Below are 20,388 nucleotides of genomic sequence, written 5' to 3'. Positions count from 1 at the left end.
ACAAAGGAAGGTGTGGATGGTGAAGGAAACTGAATGTTAGGGCCCCACATGTCTCACCAAAGACATTGGGGATGCCTCGCTGCTGTGCCAAGATGTGTGCTCCATCCAATACTCCATGTCACCTGTGAGGATCAGACAGAGAAGACAGAGCGGTAAAGGAAAAATGAGGAAAGATCAAAGGCATAACATGACAGTTCGCTTATCATTCTGCCCTGTGTTACGCTTGTCTTTTTTTTTTTGGAGGTGTGCATTGATTTATTATTGCCACAATACCCTCTGAGCAAGGCTAAGTATGATAAATACATTACAGGACCAAAAACATTGTATATATTAATTAGCACAATATTTTACAGCATTAGTAATAAACTGAAAAAAAACATAAAAAAATACAAATTATTAAAGTCAAATCATACAGGATCACACCTTAGACAACAGATCAATGGGAAGCTCAGGTTCTCCTCCCTCTCGCAGCGAAGTGAGCTCTGCAGATGTGACAGAGCATGCTCACAACACTCCATAAGAAAGCCCAGCTCCTCCTTCCTCTCGGAGAGCAGTGACCTCTGCAGATGTGACAGAGCATGCTCACAACACTCCATAAGAAAGTTCAGCTCCTCCTCCCTCTCCCAGCGCAAAATTTCTGCAGATGTGACAGAGCATGCTCACAACACTCCATAAGAAAGTTCAGCTCTTCCTCCCTCTCGGAGAGCAGTGACCTCTGCAGATGTGACAGAGCATGCTCACAACACTCCATAAGGAAGTTCAGCTCCTCCTCCCTATCGCAGCGCAAGACTTCTGCAGATGTGACAGAGCATGCTCACAACACTCCACAAGGAAGTTCAGCTCCTCCTCCCTCTCGCAGTGCAAAACTTCTGCAGATGTGACAGAGCATGCTCACAACACTCCATGAGAAAGTTCAGCTCCTCCTCTCTCTCACAGCGCAGTGACCTCTGCAGATGTGACAGAGCATGCTCACAACACTCCATAAGAAAGCTCAGCTCCTCCTCTCTCACAGCGCAGTGACCTCTGCAGATGTGACAGAGCATGCTCACAACACTCCATAAGAAAGCTCAGCTCCTCCTCTCTCACAGCGCAGTGACCTCTGCAGATGTGAGAGAGAATGCTCACAACACTCCATAAGAAAGCTCAGCTCCTCCTCTCTCACAGCGCAGTGACCTCTGCAGATGTGACAGAGCATGCTCACAACACTCCATAAGAAAGCTCAGCTCCTCCTCTCTCACAGCGCAGTGACCTCTGCAGATGTGACAGAGAATGCTCACAACACTCCATAAGAATGCTCAGCTCCTCCTCTCTCTCACAGCACAGTGACCTCTGCAGATGTGACAGATCATGCTCACAACACTCCATAGTAGATGCTCAGAACACTAAATAATGGGTTGTTTCTTCATTAAGGTGCCTACTAGAAAACAAATCTGTATTGCCCCTGTTACAGGTCTCCAATATCTTACAAAAAAAATTTTCTTTTTAAAGTTTAAAAATGCATAATACAGACGATTGGTATTAATACAAAGACTGTGAAACATACAATAAAAGAGATGTTATTATTTATTGCAGTGCGATCATTTTATTTTTTTCTTTGCACATATCGTGCATGCACCATTGACATTTAATGATACTAACGCCCCGATTCATCAAGACCGATGTTGTTCAAGCTGGCATTCATGACGGGGCATGTTGGAGTCAGATGCGCCGGATTCATTAACAGGTGCACACCTCATAATGAATCAGGTGTATCTATAAGGTGGCATGTGACTCTCCATAAATATTACTCCATTCAGTAACTGGAGTAAGACTTCTGGCATAAGGTACGCCACAGCTCGTCATGAGATGCAGTGTCACACCCCAGCTCCGCCCACTAGGTGGCACTGCTGGGCTGAGATTAGAGCTAGAGTGACCGAGGATTCATGTCTACCATGGTCATTTACATATCAATCTAAATGCAGATCAGAGGAAAGGTCATGTAAAGGTATTGCTGGACCTTCAAACACCTACATGCGCAACATAGTTTTAGGTGAAATCCTTTTTACAGATTCCATTAGTTTTGGACCTGATGTCCTCACTGTCATTTGCTTCTTGGCCCCTGATGAAGCAAATTAAATTGGTGAAACATGTTGGGAGGGGCTTTATGTCTTCTTTTAAATCATGGAATCACGGTCCTCTTTTCACATAGCTATACTGGATGCACACTGCAGCTTTCTAACAATTATAGGTAGACATTCAGAACTTGCCACAGTTATAGTCAGGAAATTACAAAGAATTGCAACTATACGGAGCATCTTTTCCTAATTTCTAATACATCAATATATAATTAATGCGCTAGTGGCAATCATTATAATTGCAACCAGTGTGTGCTTTTTCATTTCCAGAGATGAAATAAATGTAAATTTGCTTTTATTCACTAGTGTGCGGTGTACATTACCGAGGTGCATTAGTAGAGCAGTAGAGAGTCAATTTACCGCATGGCAAAATGGCGCAGTTTGAAAAAGTAAAGCCTCAGAGAGATCTGTTGATGGAAACATAATAATAATAATAATAATAAAAAATAGGGGCTCTTGTAAAGCAGCCAAACAAATAGAAATGTTTTGAAAAAGTAGTAAAACATAGCAAAATTTATAATTTTAGTTCCGCTGTCGGTCTGTGAAAATCGGATCGCACTCAGCATCCGAGTGTAGTCCGTTGTTTTCTACGGAATAATTGCCGTTAGCGCCATAAATTAACATTGGTCCGAGGGCAATCTGATGTTTTGTCAGATCACACTTGGATTGAAAATACGGCCGTCTGCATGAGACATTCTAGGGATGTCAAGCTCAATTACACAAAGGCCAAAATTAGAAACTTGGACAAAGTTGCAGGCCAATTTTGATATTTGTAAAAAAAAATGTCTATAATTGAAGACGGTTTTACTTATTATCAAATATAACGATGAACCAATTCATATGGAGACAAACTTAAAGGGGTTGTCCCACGAGTAAAGTATATTTTAATTACCGTAATAGATTTTACATTAAAATAAGCACACAATAAATACTGGAATAATAAAATATGTCATGTAAGAGCTGTAACAGCATATGGCCCAATGGCTTAATATAAATAAGTGATAACAACCTTAAATAATAAAGTATGAGGCAAACAAAAGTTCCCAGCAAAAACAGTAAGATACCTCCACAGTGAATTCCTCAACAGTACCCTCCACACGTATAGTATGATGACCCTACTGTACCGCCCGTCAAGCCCGGGCAAAGTATGGAGACTCCAACACAGTATGATTCTCCAACTTTGATCCCCATACAGTCCTTCACACAGTATAATGAGCCCCACACAGACCTCCATTGAGTATAATGGGCCCACATAGTGGTCCATACAGAATAATGGTCCCTACATTGTCTTCCATACAGCATAATGGCCCCATATAGTCCTCCATACAGGATAATGGCCTACATAGTCCTCAGTAGAGTAAAATGGCCCAACATAGTCAAATATAAAGCATAATAGAAGCACATCATCATCGTTACAGTGTGTCATCACATAGTCCTCCATACAGTATAATGGGCCCTGCTTTGCCTTCCATACAGCATAATGGCCTACATAGTTCTCCGTACAGCATAATGGCACTACATAGTTCTCTTTAAAGCATAATGGGCGCACATCGTCTTCAATAAAGTATGTCATCACATAGTGCTCCATACAGTATAATGGGCCCTGCAATGCCTTCCATACAGCATAATGGCCCCACATATTACTCCATACAGAATAAAGGCCCCACATAGTCCTCCATAAATAATAATGGGCCCTGCATTGATTCCATACAGTATAATGGGCCTTTTATTGCCTCCCATACAATATAATGGGCCCCACATAGTCCTTCATACAGTATAAGGGGTCCCACATAGTCTTCCATACAGGAAAATGGTCCCGGTATTGCCTTCCATACAGTATAATTGCCATACATAGTCCTCCGTACAGTATAATGGCCCTACGTAGTCCTCCATACACTATAATGGGCCCTGCAATGCCTTGCATACAGTATGATGGGTCCCACATAGTCCTTCATATAGTATAATGGGTCCCACATACTGTAGTTCTCCATTTAATATAATGGGCACCACATGGTTCTCCAAACGGTATAATGGTCCCACAGTCTTCCATACAGTATAATGAGCCCTGCATTGACTTCCATAAAATCTAATGGTCCCTGCATTGACTTCCATACAGTATAAAGGCCCCACATAGTTCTTCATACATTTTAATGAACCCTGGCTTTCATTCCATACAGCATAATAGCCACACACAGTCCTTCATACAGTATAATATTGACGAAGGCTACGGCCGAAACATTCATTGAGGTGGGCGAGCGGCCAATCAGGGATCTCACTGTCCCATCTAACTACATTGATTAAGGTAATTTTGGGGCACACTGCTGTATCACTTATATTATGGTACCTTCACTTACATGATACGGATATTGATTTAGGCCACACGGAATGTTGCAATAACTGTATATTGGCAGTGCCTGTGTATTCACATACATCTTGTGTCTGCATTAACACGGGTTAATATTAGTGTGTGATCCCTGAACGTGTGCCTAATCTTTGCATGCGTGCATGTTTTTACTTCTTCCCCTCTATTCCTATATCTGATCTTGTTCAAATAAAGTTTTGGTAAATTACACTTACATATGGGATGTTGCATCGCTTTTTCTTTTTGTTGTTCTCAGTATAATAGCCCCATATATTCCTCCATACCGCTGCTCCGATCTCAGTAGTGAGCGCTCTGAAACTCTTCACTGCTCGGGACAGCGGGTGCGTTTGAGTAGGTTCCCATTCAGATGAAGACGTTTATTCTCAGTGAGGAAAGGCAAGTGTAGGACCTGGTATATGAGAGATGCCATAAAGTGGCTACCAGGTACACATAAATTGGCCAATTTGTGCGCTAAAAGCTCTAATTTTTCATATTTCTAGTGCAGTAATGCAGTTCAATTTTCATGTTTGCATGCCTTAGCGCTGCAGTGTGCCGCCTTATCTATTTGACTGTTTACGAGTTGGTGACTCTAGGTTCAGCACCTGTTCACACTTGGTTCATGTTTGGATGTGACGGTCAGTTTTTTAGATTTGTTTCCATTACCCTTCTGACTGAGCACTCCACCTCTTAGCCACAGATGTTTTAATCGCAGCAGGTCCATTACCCCTCCATAGAGAGAGAGAAATTTAGTCTAAGAGGATTCACAGTAGGTTCCCATTCAGATGAATACGTTTATTCTCAGTGAGGAAAGGCAAGAGTAAGACCTGGTATACGAGAGATGCCGGAAAGTGGCTACCAGGTACACATGAATTGGCCAATTTGTGCGCAAAAAGCTCTCATTTTTCATATTTCTAGTGCAGTAATGGAGTTCAATTTTCATGTTTCATGCTTGCATGCCTTAGCGCCGCAGTGTGCTGCCCTATCTATTTGACTTTTTAGTAGGTGCGTTTTAGTGACGTCATCAGGCCCCCGGTGTTGAGATGTCAGATGTAAAGGGAGAACAATGGCTGAGAGAGCATCAGCTGATGGCTCCCACTTTCATCATTGCTTTCAACTATATCAGCATCTTGGATGCTTATCCAGTTGAAACTGGGATGCCAGGCAGGGGGGCGGGTTTGGGGGGCCCACTCAGTGTCATGACCGGGGGCCCACCCGGCATCGCAGGCTAAATACACTCACCCTGTGTGCCTTATGGCATCCTTAGACAGTAGAAGAATCCTATAAGTGCTTGAGAAAGAACAAATAAGCAGCACACATCCAGAACGTCTGTCACGACACAGCTGTCGGGTGACCCAGAACCAGGGGTTCCTTCCCTGTCCCTAACACTAGGGGGTGCCCTAGCTCGCCCTATTCCCCGGGATACTTCTGAATGTGAAAATGCTGGGGCCTCTACCCTTGCCCTATCTCCTGAGTCAGCTATCCATCTTTCTCTTCTCCCACCCAGGAAAGAGGGGTGCTACTGTGCACCGTAGTACACAAGCCCGCCAAACAAAGCAACACAAACAAGGGTTAACAGAAAACTCCAGGCATACAAAATATTCACTCACATATAGCAGAGGAATGCACCAGGGATTGGAGGTAGGGGAATAAACCAAAATAGAGAAGGATAAGGAATTATCACACTTACAAACCAAGCAACAGTCATAGATAATGTCTCCAGCTGTCCTTCTCTTATGAACTCCTCTCCCTCCTGAAGCCACGCAGCAAATGCTAGCTCTGACAAGGATTAGCATCAGAGCCCAGATTATAAAGGGGAAAGGAGTGGCAAACCGAGCTCAGCTGCGAGCTCAGAGATTTCCATCATGGCTGATTAACCTCTGTTCTGCCAGAAGGAATAAACACCATTAAAATGAAGGAGAAGTGCTTCTTCTCAGCGCTGGAGTATGAGCAATCAGACGCTGCGGTCTTCTGGCTCCACACTGTCACAGTAACCCCGTGGCAATGTCTCTGCAGAGGTATTTTAATCCATCAACATTTTATGGCCACTTTTTTTTTCTTTGGTGTTTAACAGTGTGAACGTAATATACAAGCAAAACAAAAAAAATGTCAAATGCTTGTTACAGTTTACAAACTATTGGAATGTCAAAGAAACTTGCACATGGCACAAATTACAGGAACTGCAGGCTTAGTCATCTAATCACGTCACATTAAATTAGAGGAGTATATATGAGGATTGCTGAAATAGATCATTCAGATGATAAAATTCATTAGGAGCTCCTTTCTTCCACTTGAAAATCATGAAGAAGAATGGTCAAAAACATCTCCCAATGCTACCATGAAACTTACATAGCAGTCCTTTGCCATACTGTAGTCCTGTTTAGGTCTCCAGCCTACAGACACCCAAACTTTTTCCCCTAATTTCTGTATAGTACCATTCAGGGTACAGAAATAGGCGGACTCAATGATCGGCGGGGTGCCGGGTGTCGGGCCCTGACCGATCAGACATTGATGACCTATCCTATGGATAGGTCATCAATGATGAAGTAATGGACAACCTCTTTAATTTTGTATCTCTTCTCTGGAGTAGTGGATTTTTACAAAATGTTCCCACTTTTTAAAGAATTTACTTTCATCTAGTTCTTTATGTCTCTCTGTATCAAGTCGGTCAACAAAAGTTTGAATTATATAAAGCAATTGTTTAAATTATAAAATAAGATGGCTTCTATATCTTTGGCGCTAACCACTGATTGAAGATATACGGTAAAGCCACCATTAAAATTACATGAACCATCCTCCTGGGGTCAAAACGGTGAAATAAAATTGCATGTGCTGTAAGGAGAACATCTAGCCTCCAATGTGTTTGTATATATTCTGATACCTGATTTTTTTTCTTTCTTTCATATGTTTATGGGATGTTCACATGTAAATTGGAGGCTATGTGGGGACTCATACTCTATATTGAAGGCTATGTGGGGGCTCATACTGTATATATGGATCTATGTAGGGTCTCATGCTGTATATTGGAGGCTATGTGGGGCTCATGCTGTATACAGGGAGGTTGTGTGGGGCTCATACTGTATATAGGGAGGCTGTGTGGGGCTCATACTGTATATAGGGAGGCTGTGTGGCCTCATGCTGTATATAGGGAGGCTGTGTGGTGCTCATACTGTATATAGGGAGGTTGTGTGGCCTCATGCTGTATATAGTGAGGCTGTGTGGGGTTAATGCTGTATATAGGGAGGCTGTGTGGCCTCATGCTGTATATAGGGAGGCTGTGTGGGCTCATGCTGTATATAGGGAGGCTGTGTGGGCTCATGCTGTATATAGGGAGGCTGTGTGGGCTCATGCTGTATATAGGGAGGCTGTGTGGCCTCATGCTGTATATAGGGAGGCTGTGTGGTGCTCATACTGTATATAGGGAGGCTGTGTGGCCTCATGCTGTATATAGTGAGGCTGTGTGGGGTTAATGCTGTATATAGGGAGGCTGTGTGGCCTCATGCTGTATATAGGGAGGCTGTGTGGGGCTCATGCTGTATATAGGGAGGCTGTGTGGGCTCATGCTGTATATAGGGAGGCTGTGTGGGCTCATGCTGTATATAGGGAGGCTGTGTGGGGCTCATGCTGTATACAGAGAGGTTGTGTGGGGCTCATACTGTATATAGGGAGGCTGTGTGGGCTCATGCTGTATATAGGGAGGTTGTGTGAGGGCTCATGCTGTGTATAGGGAGGATGTGTGGGGTTAATGCTGTATATAGGGAGGCTGTGTGGGGCTTATACTGTATATAGGGAGGCTGTGTGGGCTCATGCTGTATATAGGGAGGCTGCGTGGGGCTCATGCTGTATATAGGGAGGCTGTGTGGGCTCATGCTGTATATAGGGAGGCTGTGTGGGGTTAATGCTGTATATAGGGAGGCTGTGTGGGGCTTATACTGTATATAGGGAGGCTGTGTGGGCTCATGCTGTATATAGGGAGGTTGTGTGAGGGCTCATGCTGTATATAGGGAGGCTGTGTGGGGTTAATGCTGTATATAGGGAGGCTGTGGGGCTTATACTGTATATAGGGAGGCTGTGTGGGCTCATGCTGTATATAGGGAGGCTGTGGGGCTCATGCTGTATATAGGGAGGCTGTGGGGCTTATACTGTATATAGGGAGGCTGTGTGGGCTCATGCTGTATATAGGGAGGCTGTGTGGGGTTAATGCTGTATATAGGGAGGCTGTGTGGGGCTTATACTGTATATAGGGAGGCTGTGTGGGCTCATGCTGTATATAGGGAGGTTGTGTGAGGGCTCATGCTGTATATAGGGAGGCTGTGTGGGCTCATGCTGTATATAGGGAGGTTGTGTGGTGCTCATGCTGTATATAGGGAGGCTGTGTGGGCTCATGCTGTATATAGGGAGGTTATGTGAGGTCTCATGCTGTATATAGGGAGGCTGTGTGGGCTCATGCTGTATATAGGGAGGTTGTGTGGTGCTCATGCTGTACATAGGGAGGCTGTGTGGGCTGATGCTGTATATAGGGAGGCTGTGTGGGGCTCATGCTGTATATAGGGAGGCTGTGTGGGGCTCATGCTGTATATAGGGAGGCTGTGTGGGCTCATGCTGTATATAGGGAGGCTGCGTGGAGGCTAATGCTGTATATAGGGAGGCTGTGAGGGGTCATGCTGTATATAGGGAGGCTATGAGGGCTCATGCTGTATATAGGGAGGCTGTGTGGGATCATGCTGTATATAGGGAGGCTGAGTGGAGGCTAATGATGTCTATAGGGAGGCTGTGGGGGTTCAGGCTGTATATAGGGAGGTTGTGAGGGTTCATGCTGTATATAGGGAGGCTGTGTGGGGCTCATGCAGTGTATATAGGGAGGCTGTGTGGGCTCATGCTGTATATAGGGAGGCTATGAGGGCTCATGCTGTATATAGGGAGGCTGTGGGGGTTCAGGCTGTATATAGGGAGGCTGAGTGGGGGCTCATGCAGTGTATATAGGGAGGTTGTGTGGAGGCTAATGCTATATATAGGGAGGCTATGAGGGCTCATGCTGTATATAGGGAGGCTGTGGGGGTTCAGGCTGTATATAGGGAGGCTGAGTGGAGGCTCATGCAGTGTATATAGGGAGGTTGTGTGGAGGCTAATGCTATATATAGGGAGGCTATGAGGGTTCATGCTGTATATAGGGAGGCTGTGTGGGCTCATGCTGTATATAGGGAGGCTATGAGGGCTCATGCTGTATATAGGGAGGCTATGAGGGCTCATGCTGTATATAGGGAGGCTGAGTGGGGGCTCATGCAGTGTATATAGGGAGGTTGTGTGGAGGCTAATGCTATATATAGGGAGGCTATGAGGGCTCATGCTGTATATAGGGAGGCTGTGGGGGTTCAGGCTGTATATAGGGAGGCTGAGTGGAGGCTCATGCAGTGTATATAGGGAGGTTGTGTGGAGGCTAATGCTATATATAGGGAGGCTATGAGGGCTCATGCTGTATATAGGGAGGCTGTGGGGGTTCAGGCTGTATATAGGGCGGCTGAGTGGAGGCTCATGCAGTGTATACAGGGAGGTTGTGTGGAGGCTAATGCTGTATATAGGGAGGCTATGAGGGCTCATGCTGTCTATAGGGAGGCTGTGGGGGTTCAGGCTGTATATAGGGAGGCTGAGTGGAGGCTCATGCTGTATATAGGGTATGTCCGCATACTTACCGTAATTCTGCTCAATATTAAGTGATAATATAAATATAAAATAATTATAATTGTAATTAATATGTTAATATTAATATTCAGTATAATTAATTTCAGCCTACTGGTTCGGCCCTCCACAACAGTTACGGTCTCTCACGTGGACCCTTGGGAAAATTAATTGCCCACCCCTGCCCAAGACGTAGAAATTGGTGAGAGGAGTCCGACACTTCGGGCATGCTGTAATCCGACCTGGAGGATGCCCATATACCGGTATATTAAAACCATACAAGGTGCGTGGCATGCATCAGTTTAAAGTAGGCTACATTCGATTATTAATTATACATTTCCTAACCCTGCTCTAACCATCCGGAATCTTTTCTGTAACGTCTTGATCCCCCGTCTATCTTGTCAAAGCTCTACACTGACTCCTTTTTATTGCGGCTTTAGAGCACATCCCCCGCTTACAGCATAGCATGTTAATGAATAAAACAATTCTGCAGACACGTCCTGGGTGAGTACCACATATTTCTTCTTTCCGAAACACTAACATGTCATTTTTACCCTAAAGTGAAATTAATTACAAATTAAAAAAAAAACATGACAAGATTTGCCCAGCAAATTTACAGCGAATGCTAAGCCCCGAGTATTTCAGCCCATCAATGTTTGCATTCACCGGCTGCGAACTTCAAAGTGGTGGCGGCCGATTGAAGTACAAATTCTATTAGAACGTTGCAGATCTTTCACTATCCAACAATTAACCTTTCTCTAGTTACCTAAATCACTAAAATTTTCCATTATAAAGATGGATTCCGAACATTTACTGTATGATAGGTTTCCACGATCAACAAAGATGATTTCTATTTCGTCCTAAATATAGTCAAGACATCTTACATTGTGACAAACACCAAATTGCCGAATAATTGACATGTGAAATATCAAACAATTTGCAACCGACAGGAGAGCCACAAAAGGTTGGCCAAGGTGGCTTTCTTGTCACTTGTCAAAAGTGGTTACAAAAGTGGGCAAAGTTTTGTGGAGTGGGAAGTTCTCCTGGTGACCTACAGACTGACTATTAATTACACCAGAGATTGCTATAAATTATAGCTACACGGGCAATTTACGATGAGCTGGCGCTGATTTCTACATTGATTTAATTTCACTCTTGACTCTTAACTGCCCCAAAAACATGTAGACTTGGATAGAAGGAGGCCGATCCCTTCCCCGTCCACCCGAATATCTGCCATCAGAAGACAATTAGGAGGCCTCGTGCACCTTGCTAAGACTGTCGATCCTTCCAAGATTAGAAAATATTTTAGACTACATTAGCCTAGTTTATAGTTTGTGTGGTTTTCTCAGAGGAGCATTGCAAGGCTTAAAAGTCTCCTCACCTTCACATGTCAGTCTCCGCAAGAAGAAACGTTACCCCTTGGACCCTGGTCAGGTGCCTCTCTCCCAGCCAGACCCGATCTCACACTTTGCACTGATGAGGGACAGTACCCCAAAACATAGAGTCTGCAAATTGAAATTTTGGCATTGGCTTTTATCCTAAGTCATGTGACAAGGCTCATTAGAGGGTCAATATTGACTTTTAGGATTGCTATTTCCAGTAGGTGGCACTAGAGTTCTTAGTGCTCTTTCTCTCTTAAGAGACAAGCTGCATATTTCCCAGAGGAGCCTTGCAAGGCTTAAAAGTCTCCTCACCCTGGCATGTCAGGCTTGACATGTCAGTCTCCGCAAGGAGAAATGTTACCCCTTGGTTTCCTCATGACACGTCAGTTCTCTACCATACTCTAAAAACATATCTGTGAGTTGATTTCTCATTAAAGGGAACCTGTCACCCCCAAAATCGAGGGTGAGCTAAGCCCACCGGCATCAGGGGCTTATCTACAGCATTCTGTAATGCTGTAGAAAAGCCCCCGATGTATCCTAAAAGATGAGAAAAAGAGGTTAGATTATACTCACCTGGGCGGGCGGGCAGATCCTGTGGGCGTCGCGGTCCGGTCTGGGGCCTCCCATCTTCATAGGATGACGTCCTCACCGGAACCGCAGCGTGAAGACCAGAAGAGGATGTCATCTGATGAAGATGGGAGGCACCGGACCGGACCGCGACACCCATCGGACTAGACCAGGACCGCCCCTGGGGGAGTATATTATAACCTCTTTTTCTCCTCTTTCAGGATACATCGGGGGCTTATCTACAGCATTACAGAATGCTGTAGATAAGCCCCTGATGCCGGTGGGCTTAGCTCACCCTCGATTTTGGGGGTGACAGGTTCCCTTTAAAGGGTAATTTAGGCGGCTCCACCCATTTTTGTAGCCAGGATAGTGATGAGACTTTTACCTACACTTCACACGTGACATCGTGCACTATATATTACCCAGCAGGTATCAATACACATGACTTCCCCAACCCAACTCATCTCCCAATATGAAAGTGAGATGAGCCAGAAAACCCCTTTAAATTAGCCCTGGAATGCAAGTATGAGAGATTAAAAAATATTAAATGGTATGACATCAGAAGCAGTGGAATATATTGACGCTATAAAAAAAAGTAAAAATATTAAATGAAAAAAGTCTCTTACATGCTTCAGCTAATTATTAAAATATGATACCTGCTCCCTAACGCTGACTTATATGGTGTAATATGGGAGTGCCCCAAACTAAGCAGATTCTGGTAGCAAGTTTTAGACTTAGTTGCCAAAGTGTTTAAGTGTAGTGTCTCCACGGACCCTATTATTTGTGTATTAGGACATACTGGAGACCTGCCACTGAGAATCATCAGATACCTATTCTAAGTCTGTTATACCAAGCTGGGAACAGCTGCAATACAGGAAATTACTCTCAAAATTCGTGTCGAAAAATTTGCATTTCAAATTTGAGACTTTATGGACCCCATGGCTGAATTTCCCCAGCCTTGCTCCACTAACTCTGACATAGCTGTAACTATTGTTTAATGGGTATTCCAAACTCCAAGATCCCATCCCAAAATGTAATAATAATATTAATAAGGTGTAATAATAATATTAGCAAATACCTCCAATTAGAAATGTAGTATAATTCTTCTGATTCACTGTGTTGCTTACCCCATATACAGGGCATTGCAGAAGCTTAGGTATCCATGGTTACAACAGTCATTATATGATTGGTCGTACCCATGGTTACCTAAGCTACTGCACTGCCTCTCGCATGATGTAAGCAACATAGCGAATCAGAAGAACTATACTACATTTCTAATTGGAGATATTTGCTACTATTATTACACCTATTACATATTGGATCTTTGAGATGGGAATACCTTTTTAACTACAGCCACTAACGAAACTACTACTGTAGTTTGCCCGGTATAGTAGTGGATGACCAAATTCACTCAGGCCAACATTATTTGTATATTCCGGGAACTAGTGTGAAAATTTGTTTTAATTGTGATAAATAAAAGTTATGTTTTATTGTGGGGAACTTATTGTATAGTTAGATAATGGTTATATTCCTCATCTAATTTTATCTGCCCCATAAACATATAGACTTGGATAGCAGGGGCGTCCATCCATTGGCCACCCACTGTACTGGGAACTGAGGTTCTGGTGAAGGTCCGGTTTTCAGGAGGCGATGCCAGCTAGGTAACATTTAGAAGAGGAAGCAGGATCAGAATCATCTGGGATTTCAAGGGTTGGACCTCCATGGCTCGTAGAGTGATGACCCTACCATCATTTTGCATGGTAGGAAATACCCCTGTAATTCAAAATATCCTAATAAGGCATTTAAAGAAATGGGTTTTCCAAATCATACGAAGATAAAGATGTGATATCCAGCATCCGATCATCTTACGAGACATTCGTCAGTCCTGCAGAACGCTTGTGATGATCCAACACCTGAGGCTGGACGATGATTTACTCTGATGTAGTCATTTTTCCTGATAATTTCTCTTAATTAATGCTTCCCTCTTCTAGTATATGTTTAATTTCCGCAGCACAGTCAGCAGTTGTACGCTGCTATCTCATGGGAGCAATATCTAATATACAAGGAACACGTTTGCGTTTAAAAGCTTTACATGTTCTACATGAAAGTGTTTAGGAATTCAGGAGCGCGGTGCGGGAACGCTAGGTATCAGGGGCGTCTGGGCATTTCTGCAAAATCTACACACAAGTCAGTGAATTACATAAGAACCCTCTGGGACGCGGCAGGTTCTCTCTGTAAACTTTGTTACGCTTACCTAATAGGAAAAAGCAGACGCAAAGAGCTTATTTTCGGCTTTGCAGCAATCACAGCAGACATAAAATAGGCACAATTTTCTCCAATCCTCTCAGTGACTCCATCTTATATTTCCCATGACACGCTCAATGCCTCTCTGAAGATAGTGGGAGATTTATCAATATAGAATGATTGTACAAGTCAGCGAAAAGGATTCAGATTGCACCAAAGGTTAGAATAGGGACTGAGTGCCAAGGGCCCACCAGTCACCAACTCCAGGGGCCCGCTTCTCAGCTACATGCAAATGTGACATTATCCTCAATCACAAATTTATATAACAATGATCTGGGTAGATTGTTAAATGAACAAGATGCTGAATGTTTGTACATAGTGATTCAAGTACACTGTTCCAAATACTGCTCATATAAGAGGGTGGTGGCCAACTCTTGCACAGCGGCCCACCAGAGGATTCTCCTTTTCTCCTGTGGGCCAGTCCAAGCACATAACACCAAAATATGGCAAAATGTCCTAGACACATTCCCTATTCTTACACCAAATCATGGCTACTGTGATGGCACACTACATCTATACTGAAAAAAAATGTCCAGATCCAAAAAGATAAATCACTTCGGTAATGAGAATTCAATAATTATGAAAATTACCGGATGGAAAGACATGTCAGTTGGAAACAAAAATTTCAAAACATCTTAATTTGCTCACTAGGGAGTATGAGCGCATCACCGCACTTACACGTCTTGGCTGCTATCAATTAGGTTAATAATGGCTGTCTGAGGAATGTTCTGCTGCTGAATGCACTTCATAAAAATCATCAAGATCCTCTGCTGGCAGCTTCCTTTGCCAATCAATGATGTCCCAGATGTGCTGGACACTGCACGCTATGCTATCACATTTAGACCATGCAGGCTGCGGTTGTTGTTTTGAAAAAAAATTTCCTGGAAGATTTTGGAAAAATGGATGTTGTTTACTATTAGTATATCTGGAATAAAGAGTATAGGGATTTGACTAAAGTACATTATGTTTACCCTTGCCATAATCTGAGGAATAGATCAGGTGGGACATTCCCTCCTGAAGGTCTCTTCATGGTGTTACCAACATGGTCTCATTAGATTCGGAGAATGGCTTGTAGTGATCCATTCTGTACAGCAAATGAAAATGCCGAGCCTAAGGCGTCAATGTCTACACAAACTATCAGGGGGTGTCTGCATGATGCTGAGCTATGAGACACACATCCAACTACCGGTGTTCACCTACCTCATGCCAACGCTTTAAATGGTTATCATGGTGCATAACAAGATGGCAATGGAGGCTAGGATGGAGGTTTATCCTTTTCAGTGATGAGTCACGATTTTGTCTTTGAGGTAATGATAGCTGGAGATTGGTCTGAAGACCACATGGGCAATGCCATAAAGAGACCTTCAGAAGGGAAAGTGAAAGGTCCCAGGAGCCATTTTTCAACAAGACAACACGAAGCCACATATTGTTCGTGCTACTCTAAGCAGCCTGCTATCATGGCCTGCAGCGCCTCCAGACTTGTCTCCCATCGAGCACATCTCGGACATCATTTTTTCACTTACAAAATGAGCCACTAGCAGGGGTTCTTGATGATTTTTCTACTTGTCTTCAGCGAGGAAGACAATTCCTTAGACATTGATAGCAGCCAAGACTGTAAGTGTGGCGATTACTGCACATGGTACTCATAATATTCATCAATAATAAACATAAAGATGTTTCCAAAGTTTTGTTTCAAGTTTTCATCTTTTGCATACAATTAACATATCTAGCCAGCCTTTGATTTCCATAATTCCGCAACTTTCCCTTTCTGAAGTTGCAAGTTCAATGTTGAGTAGTGTACGTTAATCTATCCTATTATGTTACTTGCACTACATATTATTTCAAGCTTGTAGTATCTGCTGCATATAACATGATGTAAATGTAACATAACACAATGCAAAACAGGATCTATCCCCTGATTTCATAACAGAAAATACATACTGTCACCGGGAGTAGGGTTAGACGACCACAGCGTCTGCTTACACATACTCCTGCGGTTGTTAGAACACCTTCACTGTCTTATTAGAAGTTCTGGCTGCCTTTGCTCTGTTTCTGCAAGGGTTAAACTGCTTAGTGGTATTCCTGGAGTTCTTTGCCTTATTGTATCAGCTGTTCTGAGTTTGTTACTCCCCACAGGTATAAGAACCTAACTCCTTGCTTCTTTCTTTGCCAGTGATAGCTTACCACTTCCTGGTTTGGAGTTGAAGGAGAGTTGAGAGTTAGGAGCAGACGGTTGGTGTTGTTTTCTGGAGATATCTGCATGGAGTTGTTTTTTGTGTGTTTCTCCTAATCCTCTTCCCATTTGGTTTGTCCCACCTACTCCTCCTTTGTTTACAACACAGTTGTTTGTGAGCGTATTTGTATGATAGTAGTTTTCTTTTGTCCCTGTTTGTTCTGCCCTGTTTGATTTGTGTTATTCCGTCCCATACCTCCCTGAGTGGGGGAGGAATCTGATAAGCGTTCATATAGGAGCATAGTGAGGTACAAGACCCTGGCATCCCCACCATCAGGGGTTATCTAGGGAACAGAGCTAGTATAGTGTTCTCTAGCTTGAGGAACAGCATAGGAACCAATTGTCGCTTGAAATCCTACTGCTAAATTGTGACACATATTGAAAATCTATGTCAGTATGGCTGTATAATCCTGATATTAAAATGAGTCAGCTCTATAAAATGCTTATGTTAATCAGGCAGAAAAGTTTCAACTAGGATTATACAGTCATTCTGCCACTGCCTTTTAGGATACATACATCAGCTTCACTGGGAGTAAAATAGGTATTTAATAATACATTCAGGTTATATTGTAAAATCTAGGGATAGATTTAATTGGAACACCCCTCAATTATGGCAGCCGTCAAAGTGATTAGTTGGCCGCCGTAAGTTTGACTCCTAAAATCACCAGTAAATGGTCAATTTTTAAGGCAGAAATGGTAAAAAAACGTCTCTGCCTTCTCTATGTGAAGCTCGGCGGTGCCTGACAGCTGAATTGCCACTCCGCAGCTGCACGATCTCGTGCAGATACTATACTATGCAGTGATGTTTTAGAACGTCACTGCAAAGTATAGCGCGACCTGAACATATAGTCTATGGGTGGCAGTTTAAAATATTGTTTCAGTGATTGGGTTTCATTCAAAAATTCACGCCACTTGGCATTTACAGACTCTTTATTTCACTGCACAATAAAAAAAATCATAAATCAGATAAGAGAAGCCCAGAAAAAAGGCATATAAAAAAAATCAATAAACTATCACAAAAGAGTATCAGATCAAGCTTACTGCTGGATCCTTAGTTAACTAATTCTACAGCAAGCAACAGGCAGTACAAAATACAGAAGAAAAATGGTGCAAGATGTTCAAAGAAACCCAATTGCAAAATTGATTTTTAGTCTCAAATACATGAATTTAAGTTAAAAAAAATTCCAAAAAATTAACAACCCCTTTAAGATTTGTTCGGTAAGTGTGGCTAGGCTTGTGCTGCCCAGAGTACAACGTTACAGTCAGTCCAAGACCTCGGGTCCTGGTGGAGTTATGACGGATCCAGGAAGCTGACAAGTTATCTATGAGAAAAGTCCGGTGTATAAGGGTAAATGACGAGGGGATCTCCTGCAAAATCTATCAAGTCTTCTGCCTCCTTGGGATCTCATTTGCAATGGAGACATAATGTAATTGGCTGTAACATTTCTTTTTCTGGAAAGGCAGAATTTTGCGAACACTTCAACTTACATGAAAGGTATTTGGTAGACTGGATTTTGCGGTCTATCATTTCCTGTTCACTTGTGTTGACCTCATTCAGTCAACTTAGCTAAACTAGACACCATTTCACATCTGAAACTGAAAATTAAGAGATATTTTATGAAAATCAGCCTGCTCGTTTTGTGCAAGATTTCTGTAAGGGAAAAAAAAAAAAAAAGAGTCGGCAGAAAAATTAAATTTTCAAATGGACGAATGTAAATTATTTTGTCAGCAAATCGGCTAATCCTGTTTTATCATGTATCATAAGTTTATGCTTTATGTACAGTCATGCCACTGTGGACAAAGGAACATCAAGATCTCTGGAAATCGACTTATAACCTTCAGATTGTTGATATTTTTAAACAATTTTGGTTCTCAAGTCCTCAGACAGTTCTCTTCTCCTCTTCCTGTTCTCCATGCTTAGTGTGACACACAATGCAAAGATTGAGTCAACTTCCCTATTTATCTGGTTTCAAGTGTGATTTTCATACTTCCCACACCTGTTACTTGCCACAGGTGAGTTTGAACGAGCATCGCATGCTTGAAACAAAGTTGTTTACCCACAATTTTGGACAGGAGCCAACAATTTTGTCAGGCCATTTTTGGGGATTTGTGTGAAATTATGTCCAATTTGCCATTTTTTCAGTGTTTTTTTGTGTTGTTCCAATACACACAAAAGAAATAAACATGTGTAATTGCAAAAAATTTCTGGGATAAATACGTCATTTTCTGAAACAAATTCAAGGGTGACAACACTTTTGGCCATGACTGTATATTTCGACCATCGTATTTTTGGTTCTACCATTTATTATAATGACTTATTGGGAAGTGAATCTCATAAAAGGAAATTAGGGGAGTGAATCTTCAATGTTCAAAGGGGTTGTGCTCCCACTGGAAAAGATCCCTTAGAAAATGTCGCCCCCAGGGACCTCCTCTTCGCTTCCCCAACAAATTCAGCAATGGTCCGCTGTAGCCATACAGGAGGTGGCCACTATAGGGAAAATGTACTATTGCATGGCAGCCTTTCAATTTAAAGGGACCCAGTCACTGGGTTTTTGCTACCTCATCTGTGAGCAGCATAATGTAGAAAAAGAGATACTGATTCCAATGATGTTACTTACTTCACTGGGTGCAGGAGATGTGACCCAATCATAGTTTTTAGATATAGCAGAGCACAGAAAGCTAATCCCACTCACACCACAGCTTTCTATGTACACTGTCAATTGACAGTGAACTGCTTATCAGAGGAGGGGGCGTGGTCAGACTAGAGCTCACATGAGCTGTAGTCCAGGCAGTGATAATCTCTTGCTGATAAAACATTCATTGTATTGAAAGCACCAAGCCTTACAAGTGACACATCCCTGAAATCTGTGTCTCATCCCCTCGCTCACGCTGCCATCAGATTACATAGCATAAACCTGCTGACGGATTATTTTAAAAAATCAACCTTGTAATATAAGGATGGTTTGGGTCAGCCAAAATCAAAGCTGCCAAAAAAGACCAATTCTCTGTTTTGGCATATAGAGGGGAATAGAGGACACCGTTTGTTCGGTCTTCTGCATGCCCATATGGAAAAGGCTCGTTTATATTAGATGGTATAATTTAAGACAAGGAGATGGTAAATTAGCAAAAAGTCTGATTGATGAAAGGAAGGCGTGACGGTAGAAGAGCTGTATACACAAAACAGTATATTTTGAGCCAGTTTGCATAATTTTTCATAGTAAGCATTCCTTGTAAAGCATAGCCTCCATTGAAGTGAATTGGGCTAAGCTGCATTAACAAGCGATGTGTGAACTAGGACAAGCGAGGCACTGTTTTTTTTTTTACAAAATGCAGCAGTGTTTTCTAACCTCGGACAACCCCTTTAAGCAGTATTATTTGGGCAACAGTGATGATAACGAGGCATTATATAGGGATTGCTCATTAATATATATAGATACACCAGGATAAAGGAATGAACTGCACAAGGCACTATAAAACCTAAGGCCGCCCCTGCCTACGGGCCAACAGTCAGAGACGATCACAAGGACGGTTGTGTGAGTTGCTCGCCGTTCCCAGCATGTGCTGTTACGCATCTATAAATTTAAATGTACTGAAGGCAAGTGTAAAATAAAGTTATACTATGATCCTGCTCAGTGGTCATATCGTCTCGGGTTATCTCACTACATCTGTCTGCATTACTGATCATCCTGACATGGGGAAAAAGCACGTATATTTCAGGCACACGGCCCAGTATATAACAGTCACTTATTGGCA

At 42.7% G+C, this 20,388-nt stretch overlaps 1 protein-coding gene across 49 annotated transcripts in view; it reads right to left on the bottom strand.

Moving 5' to 3' along the window:
• RIMS2 (regulating synaptic membrane exocytosis 2) overlaps nucleotides 1-20,388 on the bottom strand; it is a 618,543-nt gene that overhangs the window by 259,102 nt on the left and 339,053 nt on the right. For 8 of the 49 annotated variants that reach the window (XM_077271021.1, XM_077271056.1, XM_077271022.1 and 5 more), the window contains one exon: nucleotides 58-122. The exons of the other annotated variants lie outside the window; for them this stretch is intronic. In XM_077271021.1, the coding sequence (XP_077127136.1) occupies nucleotides 58-122 (65 nt within the window). The remainder of the gene's footprint in view (nucleotides 1-57; nucleotides 123-20,388) is intronic. 49 annotated transcript variants of the gene reach the window in all.

The sequence above is a fragment of the Ranitomeya variabilis genome, chromosome 6 (assembly GCF_051348905.1).
Source record: "Ranitomeya variabilis isolate aRanVar5 chromosome 6, aRanVar5.hap1, whole genome shotgun sequence".
Taxonomy (NCBI): domain Eukaryota; kingdom Metazoa; phylum Chordata; class Amphibia; order Anura; family Dendrobatidae; genus Ranitomeya; species Ranitomeya variabilis.
Note: the sequence above shows the minus strand (reverse complement) of the source record. Positions and strands in the feature narration are given on the sequence as shown.